The 16,834-nt window shown below is 57.7% G+C and overlaps 1 protein-coding gene across 3 annotated transcripts in view; it reads right to left on the reverse strand.

The window, feature by feature from the left end:
- Positions 1–16,834, reverse strand: part of PAX7 (paired box 7) — a 143,329-nt gene that overhangs the window by 5,841 nt on the left and 120,654 nt on the right. For 2 of the 3 annotated variants that reach the window (XM_071449072.1, XM_071449071.1), the window contains exon 8: positions 159–405. In XM_071449072.1, coding sequence (XP_071305173.1) covers positions 159–405 — 247 coding nt within the window. Of the gene's footprint in view, positions 1–158; positions 406–8,999; positions 9,066–16,834 lie in introns of all 3 variants that reach the window. The other variant, XM_071449070.1, reaches the window with a different exon arrangement.

Below are 16,834 nucleotides of genomic sequence, written 5' to 3' on the forward strand. Positions count from 1 at the left end.
GGGGAGGAGCGACCCACGAGCAGATTTCACTTCCAGCAGGACAAACTTCCAGGGGTCTCTCACCCAAAAATGCAGAACTTGGGTGCGTAAATTCCAACCCCCAGTCCCTCCCCAGCTCCTGCCCTTCCCGGGAAGGGGGAATTGCTCCCAGCACTTACTCTGCCCGTACTGGCCGTACTGGTAGCCGGCCACGGGGTCCACGCTGTAGCTGGTGGTGCTGTAGGTGGGGGGACAGTAGGACTGCGAGGTCGGGAGGCTCTCCACGGACTTGATGGAGTCGCTGCGCTGGCTGCAGCTGGCCGAGATGGAGTTGGTGCTGTCCAGGCCGCCGTGGAGGGGAGAGATGGAGAAATCGGCCTGGGGCTGAGGCGGGACCCCGCTGGGGTTGCTCAGGATGCTCATCACCTGCAGAGACACCGAGGCACCGTCAGGGGCTGGCCGGAAGGGAAACGGCCCCAAAACCGGCCCCAAAAACAGCCCCAAAAACGGCCCCGAAAACGGCCCCAGAAACGGCCCCGAAAGCAGCCCTGAAAGCGGCCCTGAAAGCGGTCCCAAAAACGGCCCTAAAAGCAGCCCTAAAAGCAGCCCTGAAAGCGGCCCCGAAAGCGGCCCCGCAAATGGCCCCGAAAATAGCCCCAAAAACGGCCCCAAAAACGGCCCTGAAAGCCCCAAAAGTGGCCCCAAAAACGGCCCTAAAAGCAGCCCTGAAAGCGTCCCCGAAAGCGGCCCCGAAACCGGCCTCGCAAATGGCCCCAAAACGGCCCCAAAAACGGCCCCGAAAGCCCCAAAAGCAGCCACAAAAACGGCCCCAAAAGCGGCCCCGAAAAAAGCCCCAAAAGCGGCCCCAAAAACGGCTGCAAAAGCACCCCAAAACCAGCCCCCAAAACGGCCCCCAAAGCGGCGCTTTGGGACAGTGCCCACACGGGAGAGCCGAGCTCTGCTCCCCCAAACCCCGCCGGGGCTCCCCTTGGAGCCCTGCACGGGGAGAATGCAACAATTCCACTCAGCCCACTCGGGTTTTTGGGGATATTTTGCTGCCCTGCCAGGGATGAGCAGAGGGGTCACGGAAAACCAGGAGAAAAATCCCGATTTTCCCAAAGGGACGGTGAGGAAAAAAATCTTCCCGTTGTTGGGAAGTCAGGTTTGCAAAGGTCCCCGAGCAAAGCAGGTCAAACCCTCGCTGCCTTTGATGCAGCTCCAGGGGCTGAAACGTCCGAGGTCTCTTTGGCCCCAAAAGTTAAAGGGTAACAGGTCCTGGTCCGGCTCCTTTCAGTGTTCCAGTGGAAAATGTAATTGAATTTGCACACAAAAAATCTTCCTGCTTTGAGACCCGAACCAGATGAACTAATTGGGTTTTTGTTGGTGTTTTTTTCTTTCTTTTTTTCTTTTTTCTTTTTCTTTTTTTTTTTTTTTTTTTGCAGCAAAAATGCCAGATTTGTTCCCGGGGCTGAGCTGGGGGTGATGCTCTGCCCTTCACACGGGGACCCCGCTCCCGCCAGGGATCAGCACAATTTCCCCGGGGTAATTCCGAGTTAAGGGTGGAAAGGGCTGGCAGGGGAAGGGCCGGGGGTTCCTGAAGCCTCTCTCGGTCGTGTCGGGGGGAGCGGGGACAGGGGACGGTCACCTCGGGGGGCCCGCCCGGCGCTCAGATGCCGAGCGGCTCCAAATCTCCGAATTTAGCATAACCTTATTGACATCAATTAAAGTGGCAAATTGGAAATATTTGGAGCCTGGCAAGTGGTAAAATGAGCCCTTTATCCGCCAGCAGCGGCCTGGTGAGCTTTTGTGCCGGGGCTGCATTCTCGGCGAGGACACTGGGGGGGTTTATGGGGCCGAGGTTCCCCTTCCTGCTCACCCCGACACCTTCCCGGCCCCTCCTCCGTGCCCCAGCGGGCTCCGGGGTGAATGCCCAGCCACGAGCTGGCCTCTGCTTTCTAAAGCATCTCCTCCTCCCCCCGGAAGGGCTCGGGAGCGCTGCAAAGACGCTTTGCCTGCATGGAAAATCCCCTCCCGGCTCCGCTCCGCCAGGAGAATTTGTCCGGGAGGGGAACTGGGCAGCGGGGGGTGGAGGGGGTTGGGTAAAACCCTGGAAAATCCATCTAACCCCGAGCGCGGGGCTGGGCTGGCCCTGGGGCTGGGGCACGGAGTGAGCTTTGAGAGAGGGAAGGGCTCCTTCCCCCCATCCCTGGCTCATTCCCCCCATCCATGGCCCATTCCCCCCATCCCTGGCTCCTTCCCCCCACTCCGGGCTCCTTCCCCCCCGTCCCAGGCTCATTCCCCCATCCCTGGTTCCTTCCCCCCCGTCCCAGGCTCCTTCCCCCCATCCCTGGCTCATTCCCCCCGGTCCGGGCTCATTCCCCCCGGTCTGGGCTCATTCCCCCCATCCTGGGCTCGTTCCCCCCATCCATGGCCCATTGCCCCCCATCCATGGCTCATTTCCCCCATTCTGGGCTCCTTCCCCCCATCCCTGGCTCATTCCCCCAGGTCCAGGCTCGTTCCCCCATCCATGGCCCATTCCCCCCATCCCTGGCTCATTTCCCCCCGTCCCAGGCTCATTTCCCCCCATCCTGGGCTCATTCCCCTCCATCCTGGGTTCATTCCCCCCATCTCTGGCTCATTTCCCCCATTCCGGGCTCCTTCCCCCCCATCCCAGACTCGTCATCCCCCATCCATTGCTCATTTCCCCCCATCCTGGGCTCGTTCCCCCCATCTCTGGTTCATTTCCCCCATCCCTGACTCATTCCACCCCCATCCCTGGCTCTTTCCCACCATCCCTGCTCCTTCCTCCCATTCCCTGACTCATTCCCCCCCATCCATGCTCTTTCCTCCCATCTCTGGCTCCTTCCCCCCGAAGTCTTGGCTTGTTCCCTCCCATCCCTGCCTCATTCTCCCCATCCCGGGCTCGTTCCCCCCATCCCAGGCTCGTTCCCCCCATCCCTGCCTCGTTCCCCCCATCCCTGCCTCACTGACCCCTCCTCCTCCTCCTCCAGCCTTTCCGCCCTGCACCGAGCTCAGACTTCTCTGCTGCTCCCCCAAAGTTAAGCCCGGCTCAGCTGCCCCCACACCGAGCTTAGCAGAGCCTGGATTATTGGCTCTCCAGAGCCTCGTGGCAGGGATTAAACCCCGAGGTGCTTCCATGGGAATGTTCAGCCCTAAAAACGCCCCCGTGAGGCTCCCACGGGACTGGGGATGAAGGGAGGAAAGCGCATTTAACACTCAGGAGAGTGGCTTAATCCAGGACTGGGGTGCTGAGCAGTCCTGGGGGTGCAACACGGACCCCCAGGCTCTGCAGAGTGGGGAAATCCCAGAAGGGCAGCCTGGGGGCTCTCCCAGCTGCAGAGTTAATTGTGGGCTCCCCCTAAAGCCCAGAACCTGGGTTCAGCCCCAATCTCCTCTGGGCTGGAGGAGCTGGGGCTGTGTCCTGAGGGACACCCAGGGCCCTCACACAGAGCCCCGGGCACGCCTGGAGTGAATTCACCAGCAGAACCGGCTTTGGTTTAAAACAACAAAGGCACAGAAAACACGGACGTGGGGGCTGTGAGTTATTTCTGGAAGCTCTGCCCTCTCTCCTCGCCCTCGCTGAGCTGTCCAGGCCTGGCAGTGCTGCCTGGCCCCGCAGGTGCAGAGAGGATTTCAGGAATGGCCCAGGGAGCTGCGGGGTTTGCGCTGCTCTGCTCCCTCCCTCCCGGCCCCGCCGTACCCCAGCTGCTCCTGATTACCCCGAGAAAAGGACCCGAGGCTCCCCAAGGCGGGGAGAGCCACATTAACACTTCCTTTTAGGAAAAAAAGGGGGATGTAAAGCAAGGCTGGCAAATGAAACCCAGATTCACACTCCAAATTCAGGCAGCGGGGCAGATGGCTTCCACAAATCCCACGGAAAAAAGGGAATTGGGTTCAATTGGTGGGAATCAGGAGCGGTGCCTGAGCTCAGCTCTGCCCCCGGGGCCTCTCCGGGCCGGCCTTGGCTCCAGCAGCCCCGGCCCTGGGAGATCCCAGTCCCTGCTTCCCCTCTGGGATCCCTGCAGGGACACTGCCCCACCGAGGGACGGCTCAGGGGGACAAATTTCCTTCTGGGAATCCATCAGGACGCTGGGATTCCCCTCAGCCCCCTTCCAGTTCCTGCTCTCCCTCTGGGATCCCTGCAGGGACATTGCCCTGCCGAGGGACGGCTCAGGGGCTGAATTTCCCCCTGGGAATCCACCAGAGCACCGGGATTCTCTCCCATCCCTGTGAGTTCCCAATTCCTGCTCCCCCTCTGGAGCCTCTGCAGGGACACTGCCCTGCTGAGGGACAGCTCAGAGGGACAAATTTCCTTCTGGGATCCATCAGGACACCGGGATTCGCTCCCAGCCCCGCTGAATTCCCAATTCCTGCTCCTCCTCGGGAACCCTGCAGAGGGCCAGGAAGGGCTGAATTCCCTCTGGAATTCCACAGGGGAACATTGGGACACTGGGATCCCCTCCCAGCCCTGCGGAGCTCCCGGTCCCTGCTCCCCCTGGGGAACCCTGCAGGTTCCCCTGCTGAGGGACAGCTTAGGGGGCCGAATTTCCCCCTGGGGATCCACCAGGACACTGGGATTCCCTCCCAGCCCTGCCAGGATGGGGAATGGAGGCCTCTGGGGCAGGGGATTCATCCCAGCTGGATGTTCCTGTAGGTTTCAGGTGGCCGAGGGGACCCTGACAGCTCAGCTGAGCCCCAAAACTCTCCAGTCCCTCTCCAAGAATGCTGACCATGGGAAGCCCCTGCCATTCCTGGACAGGCTGAGGGGCATTGGGGACTGAGAATTCCCTTCCCAGACAGGCTGAGGGGGATCTGGAGCCGAGAATCCCCTTCCTGGACAGGCTGAGGGGGATTTGGGGCTGGGAAGCCCCTTCCTGGACAAGCTGAGAAGAATTTGGGGCCGAGAAGCCCCTGCCCTTCCAGGACAGGCTGAGGGGGATTTGGGACTGAGAATTCCCTTCCCAGACAGGCTGAGGGGGATTTGGGACTGAGAATTCCCTTCCCAGACAGGCTGAGGGGGATCTGGAGCCGAGAATCCCCTTCCTGGACAGGCTGAGGGGGATTTGGGGCTGGGAAGCCCCTTCCTGGACAAGCTGAGAAGAATTTGGGGCCGAGAAGGCCCTGCCCTTCCAGGACAGGCTGAGAGGGATTTGAGGCTGAGGATTCCCTTCCCACACAAGCTGAGGGGAATTTGGGGCTGAGAATTCCCTTCCCAGACAGGCTGAGGGGGATCTGGAGCCGAGAATCCCCTTCCTGGACAGGCTGAGGGGGATTTGGGGCTGAGAATTCCCTTCCCAGACAGGCTGAGAGGGATTTGGGGCCGGGAAGCCCCTGCCCTTCCCAGAGAGGCTGAGGGGGTTTTGGGGCTGAGCTCCCTGAGCTCTGCACAAGTTCAGATTTGACTTTCTCAGCCCAGGACATGAAGGGGTTTGGGATATCAAGAGGGAACCAGAGGTTCCTGTTCCCTCCTTCCACCCAGAGGGCAAACCCTGCAGAGCCCTCCTGTGCCCGTGTCCCCAGCCTTCTCCTTCCAGCTGCAGAAACTCATTTTCCAGGCCACTTTTGAACTCTGGATCCCCTCCTCAAGAATGCAAAGTCCTTCTCCCTTCCCTCTCTGACCTTGCTGCCTTCTAATTTATGACTTCTTGGTGCATTATCATCCTTGACTAAAAATCAATGCCCGCTCCACATCTGCCGGGGTTTATCTGCAGGGGGATCTGCTCGCTGTCCATCAGTGGGACTGACAGCAGGACTGGCCCTCTCCCTCCCTGCCATCCTCATCCTCTCCCTTCCCCTGGCCCAAATCCACCCTTGGGCTCGCATTTAGGGCTGAGTCTTGCCTGGGGCCTCATCCCTGCCTTTCCTGGGGTAGGGATGAGCAGGGAGAGATCCTGGGGTGTGGGGTTGGTGCACAAAGACCCTCCTGGATGAAAGCAGCAGCTCCCCCCTCACCTCCTGCTGCTGCTCCCTCCCTCCCCACCCTCCTCAGCAGCTCCCCCCGCTCCCCCCGGGACGTTTCATCGCTCTCTCCCCTGCTATAAAAGGAGGGGAGTTAAAAAAATGTAATTAATTCCCTCCATTTCTGAGCTGGCCCTCGGGGCCTGTGGCCGCGGAAGCTGCAGCGGGGGAAATGTGCACCCTTTATGATAAAGGAGCGGCTCTGGGGAGGGAAGCGCAATTAGGACCTTCCAGCTGGGCAATCAGGAGCTGCTTTTGGGGCGCAGGGGCCGGAGGGGACCCGGGTGATGGGGACAGATAACACAGGGACAAGGGCAGGGCAGCAGCCGGGTCTGGTGCCAGGCCTGGCCCTGGCAGAGCTGGGGCTGCCCCGTGGTGGCTGCTGAGAGCCATGGGACAGTGCCAGAGTGACCACGGCTCCTGCCCTAAAACAGCCCAGAGTGACCATGGCTCCTTTACTGTGGGACAGCCCCAGAGTGACCACGGCTCCTGCCCTAAAACAGCCCAGAGTGACCATGGCTCCTTTACTGTGGGATATCCTGGAGTGACCACAGCTCCTGCCCTAAAACAGCCCAGAGTGACCATGGCTCCTTCACTGTGGGACAGCCCCAGAGTGACCACGGCTCCTGCCCTAAAACATCCCCAGAGTGACCACAGCTCCTGCCCTGTGGGACAGCCCCAGAGTGACCACAGCTCCTGTCCTAAAACATCCTCAGAGTGACCACAGCTCCTGCCCTAAAACAGCCCCAGAGTGACCACAGCTCCTGCCCTGTGGGACAGCCCCAGAGTGACCACAGCTCCTTCCCTACAACATCCCTGTAGTAACCATGGCTCCTGCCCTAAAACAGCTCTGGAGTGACCACGGCTCCTCCCTATGGGATATCCTGGAGTGACCACAGCTCCTGCCCTAAAACATCCCCAGAGTGACCACAGTTCCTGCCCTACAAGGTCCCCAGAGTGACCACAGTTCCTGCCCTACAGGACAGCCCCAGAGTGACCACAGGTCCTTCCCTGTGGGTCATCCCTGGAATGACCACAGCTCCTGCCTTAAAACATCCCAGAGTGACCATGGCTCTTTCCCTGTGCGACATCCTCAGAGTGACCACAGCTCCTGCCCTAAAACAGCCCTGGAGTGACCACAGCTCCTTCCCTATGGAATATCCTGGAGTGACAACAGTTCCTGCCCCAAAACATCCCAGAGTGACCACAGCTCCTGCCCTAAAACAGCTCCAGAGTGACCACAGCTCCTGCCCTGTGGGACATCCCAGAGTGACCACAGCTCCTGCCCTAAGACAGCCCTGGAGTGACCACAGCTCCTGCCCTGTCCCTGAAGCTCCCCAGGATCCCCAGGTGACCCCTGGATACTGCGGGGACACATCCAGGGACACATCCAGGGACACACCTGGGGACATCCATGGACACACCCGGGGACATCCAGGAACACCCTGGGAAGGGCTCCTTGCACTGTGATTCCTGGGGCTGTGGTGCTGCTCTCCTGGGAACGGGAACAAACGGGGACAAATGGGGACAACCCTCCCTGGCTGGCAACGAATGGGATCTGTTGGACTTTTTGGGGCCACACCAGGCAAGAAGCCCCAGGAAATTCCCTGCAGGGCAGGCAGAAATCTCCTCAGCTTCCAGCTCCTGGGCTGTTCCCACCTCCCTTCCCCGGGCACAGCAAACCCTCCTGCTGGGAAACCCGCTGGATCCCTGGGATTTAGGGAGGACAAAGCTCTCCCAGCTCCTCCTGGGGTCACCTCCACCCCTGGCTTCTCCAGCTCCTCTCCAGGTCGTGCCCTGCCCTCCCAGGCAGTTTTGGGGGCACCCAGCTCCATCCTGCCCATCTTTCCCTCTCACCCTGCTCGTGGCAGAAGGAAAAACCCTTCCCCACATTAAAGCTTTTTGATCTCTGTGGATTCATTTCCACTTGGCGGGAAGAGGAAGAGTCGATTATTCCACACATACATTAAATGGGAACAAAATGAAGAGGGGACTGTAGGACGGCTGAAAGCCGAAGAAAGAGTTAGGAGGAGATAAATACACTTTCCCCAAAGATCTCCACTTGAAAGGAGGATAAATATATGCAAATATGCCCCTAGGTAGGACTAAAATGGCTTGTGTAGCAATCGCTAACACTGCACTCACAAAACCAAGCAATTAATTTCGAATATTTTCTAAATCACCGCAGCCAGCTGAGCTGGATCCCAGCATTCCAGACCGAGCACCCCCTAAATTTGCTTTGCAGATCCAGAGGGTGCTTCACCCTTCCTGCACCTGGAAAATCCCTGATCCTGTCACTGCAGCTCCGTGCGTGCAGCAGCACTGCCAGGCAGGGTTTGGAGCAAACTGGAGCCTGTGATGGGGTTTGGGTGCTCTGAGGTGCTCTGGGGTTTGGGTGCTCCTGAGGACCCTGCAGGTGTTTCCCAAGCCCAGCGATTCCCTCCAGGGTGACCCCGCTGACCTCGAGCTCAGCCCTGCCTCTCTCGGGTGTGATCAAAGCCTCCACTTGGATTTTGGGGGATTCAAGGTTGGCAAACCCAGGGCTGATCCCCGGCCTCGCCCCCTTGGGTGTTCATCCCCCTTCCAGGAGCGAGGGGAGCAGTGGAGGAGCCCCCACAACCCCACGGCTCCTCCTGATATGGGCCGGCTCCAGAGCTGCTGCTGGGGAGCTGCAAAATCCCAATTTCCAACCCCAAACCTCGGCTGGAAAAGGTGTGGAGAGCTGGGAACGGAACACGACGAGCCTGGATCCCACATTCCCTGCGCCCCTGGGACACCAGAGCAGCCCCAAACAGCAACCAAGCAACCTCCAGAGCCCCGAGGGACACCGTGGCACCGCGGGGACGGCTCGGGGACACAGCAGGTGACATGGAGATGAGCGCCCTACAATGGCCCTGCTCGCCGGATGGATGGGAAGCGCCACACGCCGACGATGGAGAGGTGCCGGGGGTGGGATGGAGCCGCGGATGCAATGGAGCTGCGGGGGCTGCGAGGGACAAGGAGGAGGAGGAGGAGGAGGAGCGGGGGTGGGAGGTTGTTACCTGATTGTTCAGGGCTATGGTGAGGTTCCAGCGGGAGCACTGCATCTTGTTTTGGGCACCCTGCTTCTGTAGGGATGTACAAATCACAGACAAGGTCTGAGGAAAGGCGCTGAGCTACGCGCAAAGGGCTCGGCCCGAGGGGAGAGGGGCGGTGGCTGCTCTGGGGGGAGCGGCGGGGATCCCACGAGGGAATCGGGGGAATCGGGAGCACTGCGGGGTCAAACATCTGCTGAGGGCTCCGAGAAATCCCACGGGAGACGCGGGACAGGGAGGGGAAGAGCGAGAATTGAGTTAAAAGCTGCTTGGTGTGGGGACATGACACAGTCCCTGCCTTGGGACACCAAACTCTGCTCTGGGACACTGAAATCTGTCTTGAGACACTGCAATCTGTCTTGGGACACCGAAATCTGCTCGCAAACATGAGCCACGGTCCCTGTCCTTAGGACACCAAACTCTGCTTGGGACACCAAAATCTGCTTGGAAGTATGAGCCATTATCCCTGGCTTTGGGACACCAAACTTCTCACAAACATGAGCCACAGTACTTGGCTTTGGGACACCAAACTCTGCCTTGGGACACCAAACTCTGCTCCAAAACACGAGCCACAGTCCCCGGCCTGGGACACCAGACTCAGCTCTAGGACACCAAATTCTGCTCTGGGACACCAAACTCTGCTCCAAAACGTGAGCTGTGGTCCCTGGCTTTGGGACACCAAACTCTGATTTGGGACACCAAACTCTGCTCTGAGACACAAAATTCTACTCCAAAACACGAGCAATTGTCCCCATCCTTGGGACACCAAACTGTGCTTTGGGACACCAATCTCTGCTCACAAACGTGAGCCATGGTCCCTGGCTTTGGGACACCCAACTCTGCTTTAAGACACGAGCCATTGTCTCTGGCCTGGGACACCAAACTCTGCTCTGGGACACCAATCTCTGCTCCAAAACACCAGCCACTGTCCCTGTCCTTGGGACACCAATCTCTGCTCACAAACACGAGCCACAGTCCCTGGCCTGGGACACCAAACTCTGTGGCAGGAGCTCTCTCTGGCCATAGAAACACAACTTTCCCAGGCATCGTCCTGGGAAAGGCTGTGAGAAGATCAGAGAAAAGAATTATAAATAAATCTTATCTTAACCTACTGCACCTGGTGTTGTGAACATGCGGAATGGGTTATGGAGATTTGTTTACCAAAGGGTGGTTTCTTAATTAGCCAGTGGTGATGCTGTTTTAATTAAAGGATCAATTAGGTCCACCTGCAGCAAATTAGGGTATAAAAAGCAATGGGTTTGTTAATAAAGTGAAATTAGCCTTCTGCAAATGTCTTGAGTCTATGTCACTTGTCACCTGGTCTGGACCCCATTACAATGATAAAACTCTGCTTGGGGACACCAAAATCTGCTCACAAACACAAGCCAAGGTCCCTGGCTCTGGGACACCAAACTCTGCTCCAAAAGACGAGCCATTGTCCCCATCCTTGGCACACCAAACTCTGCTTTGGGACACCAAATTCTGCTCTGGGACACCAATCTTTGCTCCTAAGTATGAGCCATGGTCCCTGGCTTTGGGACAGCAGTCTCTGCTCTGGGACACCAAACTCTGCTCTGGGATGCCAAAGTCTGCTCCAAAAGACAAGCCACTGTCTCCATTCTTGGGACACCAATCTCTGCTCTGGGACACCAAACTCTGCTCCAAAACATGAGCCATGGTCCCTGGGTTGGGACCCAAACTCAGCTCTGGGACACCAAAATCTGCTCTGAAACACAAAACTCTGCTCAAAAACATGATCCATGCTCCCTGACTTGGGACACCAGACTCAGCTTTGGGACACCAAACTCTGCTAAACATGAGCCGTGGTCCTTGGCTTTGGGACACCAGACTCAGCTTTTGGACACCAAACTCTGCTAAACATGAGCCGTGGTCCTTGGCTTTGGGACACCAGACTCGGCTTTGGGACACCAGACTCAGCTTTGGGACACCAAACTCTGCTCTGGGACACCAAACTCTGCTGTTCCCCAGAGAAAAGCAGGAAGCAAAGGCTTGGCCAGGCTGGGTCACCAGGGAGGAAACACAAAGGAGTTTTGTGGCCTGGGGGCTGGGGGAGGCCAGCGGGGTCCCAGGTTCTGGACATTGATTTCACCGACCGGGAAACACCGGGAGAGGCTCGAACCAAGAGGAGAAGGAGCCTGTCCACACCCTGAACTCCCACAGGGCTCCGATTTCCAGGGGCAGCTCCCCTCGGGGAAGGAGCAGTTTGTGCTTTACACCCATCAGCGCCGTGCTTTGTCTCGTCAGCATCAGCATTTTTCCTGATTTCATCGGGATCCTGAGACATTTGATAGAGAAAACCCAGGATGGAGCCCGGGCTGCCCCGATGTGCTGCTCATGATAGTGTAGGGATAAAATGTTTCTAAAATCATGGTATATTCAGGGGAGCTAGAAAGAAAGTTGGGCTTAGTAGGCCCTGGGAAATGTTAGGCCTTGTGATAGCTGGATCATGTGAAATTTTACCTGTGTAACCAGCGTATGATAAATGATATAATTGTTAGATGTGATGATTGTTTAGTAATTAGATGTAATTATTGTTTAATTGTAAAAAGAATCATGAAGAGAAACTATGAGAAAACTATGCTCAAGGGTTTTAGGGGGATCACAGAAACCCATGCTTGGATGAAATCAATGTATACAATAGAACGATGTAAGTTTAATCATTAAAATGTAGGTAAATAACAATATAATATAAAACATGTTCATCCTGAACCCATGGAGGGTCAGGTTTGGGTCTGTGTGCCCCTGACACCCAGAGCTCTTCAATAAAATCACCTGCATAGAATCATTCCATAATTATGTGTTCCTGAACGCTAACAAGCAAACGGAGCTGCCCCGGCCTCCTGATTTTTGAGTCACCACGAGCAAACTCCATCCTGGTGCTGCTCCCACCCTCCCCGTGTTTAACCTCACATTTCTCTGTGGATATTTCAGAAGGGAGAAATTTTCTGGGTGGGAAAATCCCCCTGGTGGAATGGGAAGCGTTTCTGGGACACTTCACCCCGAGTATCCGGGGCAGGAACACAAATCCTTGCTCGGGGAGTTTTGGGACAAAGTCACCCGGGAGAGAAAGCAGGAAGACAGAACCATGGAAAACTGGAATTCCCAAATGCTTCCAGACCAATGGAAGGACTCGGGGTAGATTCGGGATTGGGAGTGGGTCAGGTTTGTGGCTTTTGTTCTGCATTTTTGGGTAAGCTCAGACCCGCTGGGGGAAGGAGGAGCCCTGGGGGCTTGGTGAGGGGTACAAAGGGCAAAGAAAGGAACAAACACACCCAAGGTTCCCAGTAAAACGGCCCAAAACCTGCAGCACCGAGGGGTCTCAGCAAATTCCAGCTGCTTTAGGAACTTCACTTATTCCTCTGACAAAGCCAGAACCAAACAAATCCACAGCAAGGTCTCCTCTTCACCTCCTCCCTTGTCCCTCCTCTCCCTCACTCCATTCCCAATCCCAATCCCAGCAGTGCAGCCCCTGGGACCCCTGATGGAGCTTCCAAAGGAGATTTCCTGGGATGCTCTGGGCCCGGGGAGTGCGGGGGAGCCTCTGCCAGCGTCAAAGGAGCTGCACCACAAAGAATCCCCGGCGGGGCTCCCGGCCCCGGGCGAGGCTGCTCCGTGTGCTGATAGCCCCATAAGCTCATTGATAGCCCCGTGGGCTTATTAATAGTCCCAGCCCTGCCCCAGCCCTGTTCCGGGCTCCTCGCACTGATAGTGATGCCTCAGGATTTTAGTTTTTCTATTTTCCATGTATTTGTGACCCTGCAGTTCTTTAGTGTGTAACTCCAAACCCCACAGGCAGTGCCAGCTGCTGTTCTCCCGTTTGGGGCAGACACAACAATTCCTCTCCAGGCCTGGCAGTCAAGGACACCTCACTGCCTCGGGCCCCCAGAGATTCAACAAAAGGGAGCTGGGGGAGCAAACTTGGGGTGAATGGCTTCATTAGCTGAAGCTGGAATTGGAGGATGAACCCCCAACATGCAAATGAACCAAACTTACAGAAGTGTGACCCGTGGCCTCACAAAACTCACAAAACCCGTGACCCATGGTCCATTTTTGGGTGCAACCCCTGGGGGGGCTTCATCTGCCCGAGATGTACCTGAGGGCCCCTCAGTAAATACAAACGCTTTTTATTCCTTTAATTTTATTCCCTTCATTCTATTCCCTTCATTTTGTCTGGCTCTGTTTTTAGGTAGCCCCAAAAGGCATCAATAGCCCCAGCCGTGCCCGGGGCTCCTCTCTGCCCGCCCCGCTCTCTCTGATCTATCGAGGGCTGTAATCAGTTAAGCCCGGCTTAAGCGCGGTGTAAGAGACCCCGCTCGGCCCGGCCGTGCCCGGGGGGCTCGCAGAGGTCACGGCGGTGAAACGGCGCTGCTGGGCCCGGCAAGTGCAGCGGGGACCGAGCACCGAGCAGCCCGAGGAAGGGGAAAATCAGCGGCGCCGCGCTCCCTGCTCGCTCCCTCTCCCCGTTCCCGGCGGGTTTTAGGGGAGGTTTCCCTTCCCAGCCCGCCCCAAAGCCTGAGCGGGATCCCGGGAGGTCCCGGCAGAGCCTCGGCTCCGGGGGGGTTTTCTGGGGCTGCCACGGGAGGTGGATTATTAAAGTCAGGGTCTCTTTTTCCTTCACCCAAAGGAGAATCCCAGCTCCCGAATCCAAGGAAACGCCGCTCCCGGCCCTGCACGTGCTCTCCCTCCCGAGCCCTCTCGGCTGCTGGGCCTTCAGGAGCCGCTGAAACACCACCGAACATGAGCCTCCAAAGCCTCCCAGAAAAGCGGGAATCGGAGATGAAGGAGCTGCATCCAGCGCGGGATCGTTAAAATCCCTTCCAAAAATCCTGCAGGCACAAGCCCCGAGGAATACCCAGAATTTGTGGGGTTTTCTCCTTCCAAGAGCAGCCCTGACACATCCCGGCCTGGTGACCCGCTCCTAAATTCTCCTTGAAAGATCCCAAACCCCTTCCCGGCTGCCGAAGGATCCCAAATCCCCTCTCAGCTGCTGAAGAATCCCAAATCCCCTCTCGGCTGCAGATGGATCCCAAATCCCCTCTCAGCTGTTGAAGGATCCCAAATCCCCTCTCAGCTGCCGAAGGATCCCAAATCCCCTCTCAGCTGCCGAAGGATCCCAAATCCCCTCCGGGCTGCCGAAGGGTCCATCCCTGGTGGATGCAGCGGGGAGGGAAGCAGGATCGGCACTGAAATCCAGGCTAAAGGAGCGCCGATATTTCAGCTCCAACACCTCTCCTGCCCCCTGGCCGGGCTTTTCCCTTCCCTCCAGGAAGGGCCATTCCTCGGATGCTGCAGGGAACAGGAGCCCTTTGTGTGCCCCTTTTGCCGCTGCTCCCGCCCTGCCGGGTCCCAGCAGCCCCGATTCCATCCTGAGAGAGCCCGAGGGAATCTCTGGGCAGCAGCGGCACCGCCCGAGGCCATTTCTGAAATCCCAGAGCTCATTCCTGCCCCCCAGACGGGAGAAACCCGGCAGCATTCGCTGCCCTCACCCCAAATTCCACCTGGCCCCAATCCCAAACTCCGGGCTCCGAACGCCCCCGGCTGAGCGGGCACTGCCCCACAGGAATCGCCGATTTTGGGGATAAAACCCGGCAGGGTTGATTAGAACCGGCGCGGGCACACAAAGAGCAGGACAGAATCTCCCCCCGCAGCGCTGAGAAAGGCCCGGGGGAGGAGGTTTGGATCCCCCAGCTCTCCCAACGCCGCTCGGGTGGAGTTTTCCTGCCCAGCCCGAGGTGCTGACTCCAGCAGGGGATGGGATTAATCCCTCCCGGGTGTCTCGGCTCTGCCGTACCCGGGCTGGCCGCGCAAACCCCGCACAATTCCCGCTGATTTTTTATTTGTGTGCTCATCACAAACGGGGGAAGCCTCGGAACAGCGAGGGAGAAAAGCAGAAGCTCCTGGGTTAACGCCTCACTCGCCGCCCTTCCCGCTCCTTTGCGGGCACAATTTGAGTTTCTGGCCACCTCTGAAGGTGCTCCGAATTAAAATATCTTTTAGAATGACAAAGCAAAGCCACCACGGAGCGATCTGGATCATCAGAGCAAAAAAACGCCTCTTTTTAAACCGTTTTGTTTTTGTTTTTTTTTCCCTCACGGACGCCATGGATGGCCTGGAACCAGGAGATGTTTTTGAAGGGAAGATGCCCTGATGGAAGGCGGCTGGCTGCTGTGCCAGGGCTCTGCCTCACTGAAATCCAACCTTTTCCAAGGAAAACAGCCCCGCATCCACCGCGCGGGACCCGCAGCGCATCCCTCGCCCTCCCGCACCAAGGCGAGAACTTCATTCCTTAACCCCACAACTCCCGGCCGAGCCACGAGGTTTTTAATGAGAATATCTCGGTCCAAAACCTGCAAAAAGCGGCAAATCCTCGCTCTGTGCCCGTCCTGGCTGCGGTGCCAGGGGCAGGAGCGCGGCTGCCACTCGAGCGCAGTTTTGGAGCATCTCCTGCCGCAGAAGTTTAAAAGCACACAAGGCTCCGCTGATCCCGAGATAACCGCTGGAAAAGGGATTAGAGATACTTAGCGGAGGAGAGGGAAGACTCAGGAAGGGCTGATCATTTCCAAGATATGACTATTTAAAGATAATGATTGCATAAATTTAATTAATGCATTTTCATGCCGCAAATGGCCGTTTTGTAATTAATGTATCTGGCCTCGCTAAGCATGGGAGATCACATCTCCCGCCCCCTCCCCTCGCGAGCCCCCCTCCGCCTCCCGTTTAATGAAAGACAGAGAGCAGATGACAGAAACAATTTGTCAGCCCGCGCGGGTGTCAGATGCCTAATTGGTTGCGCTGAGTTAGTGGGAAGTGAAGGGGGAGAGGGTCGGGCCTGGGGGGGCTCTTTTCCCTCTTTCTGCCCAGCTCCGGGCCGGGTGTCCGCGCCGGGGGCGGGGGGAGCGAGGGGCGAGAGTGTTTGGTGTTAATTGATGGCGATTAGGACGCAGATTGGCTGTGGCAGGCGCTGGGCAGTGACAAGCGGGGGACACAGCGCACAGCTGGCACATGTCACCGCTGCCGGCAGCAGGACAGCGCTCCTGGCCCGCCCGCCCGCTCCCGCCTCGCTCCCGTCTCGATCCCATCCCGATCCTATTTCGCTTCATCCCGATCCCATCCCGATCCCAGATCCCATCCTGCTCCTATCTCTATCCTATCCGGATCCCATCTCGCTCCCATCTCGATCCTATTTCGCTTCATCCCGATCCCATCCCGATCCCAAATCCCATCCTGCTCCTATCTCTATCCTATCCCGCTCCCATCCCGATCCTATCTCGCTCCCATCCCGCTCCCATCCCGATCCTATCTCGATCTCATCCAGATCCTGTTCTGCTCCCATCCCAATCCCGATCCCATCCCTCTCTATCCCGCTCCCATCCCGTTTTCATCCTGATCCTATCTCGATCCTGTCCCGATCCCATCCCGAACCCTTCCCACTCCCATCCCGCTTTCATCCCGACCCTATCCCAATCCCACCCCTCTCTATCTCACTCCCATCCCGCTCCTGTCCCGCTCCCATCCCTCTCTATCCCAGTCCCATTCCGCTCCCATCCCGATCCTATCCCAATCCCACCCCTCTCTATCTCACTCCCATCCCGATCCCATCCCTCTCTATCCTGCTCCAATCCCGATCCCGCTCCCATCCCGCTCCCATCCCAATCCCACCCCTCTCTATCCCGCTCCCATCCCAATCCCACCCCTCTCTATCCCGCTCCCATCCCAATCCCGCTCCCAGCTCTGCTCCCACCCTCCGGCTCAGCGAGGAACCGGGACCTCGGCACGGGGTT

Source organism: Agelaius tricolor, unplaced genomic scaffold, assembly GCF_023055355.1.
Source record: "Agelaius tricolor isolate 1412-34295 unplaced genomic scaffold, bAgeTri1.0.p SCAF_28, whole genome shotgun sequence".
Taxonomy (NCBI): domain Eukaryota; kingdom Metazoa; phylum Chordata; class Aves; order Passeriformes; family Icteridae; genus Agelaius; species Agelaius tricolor.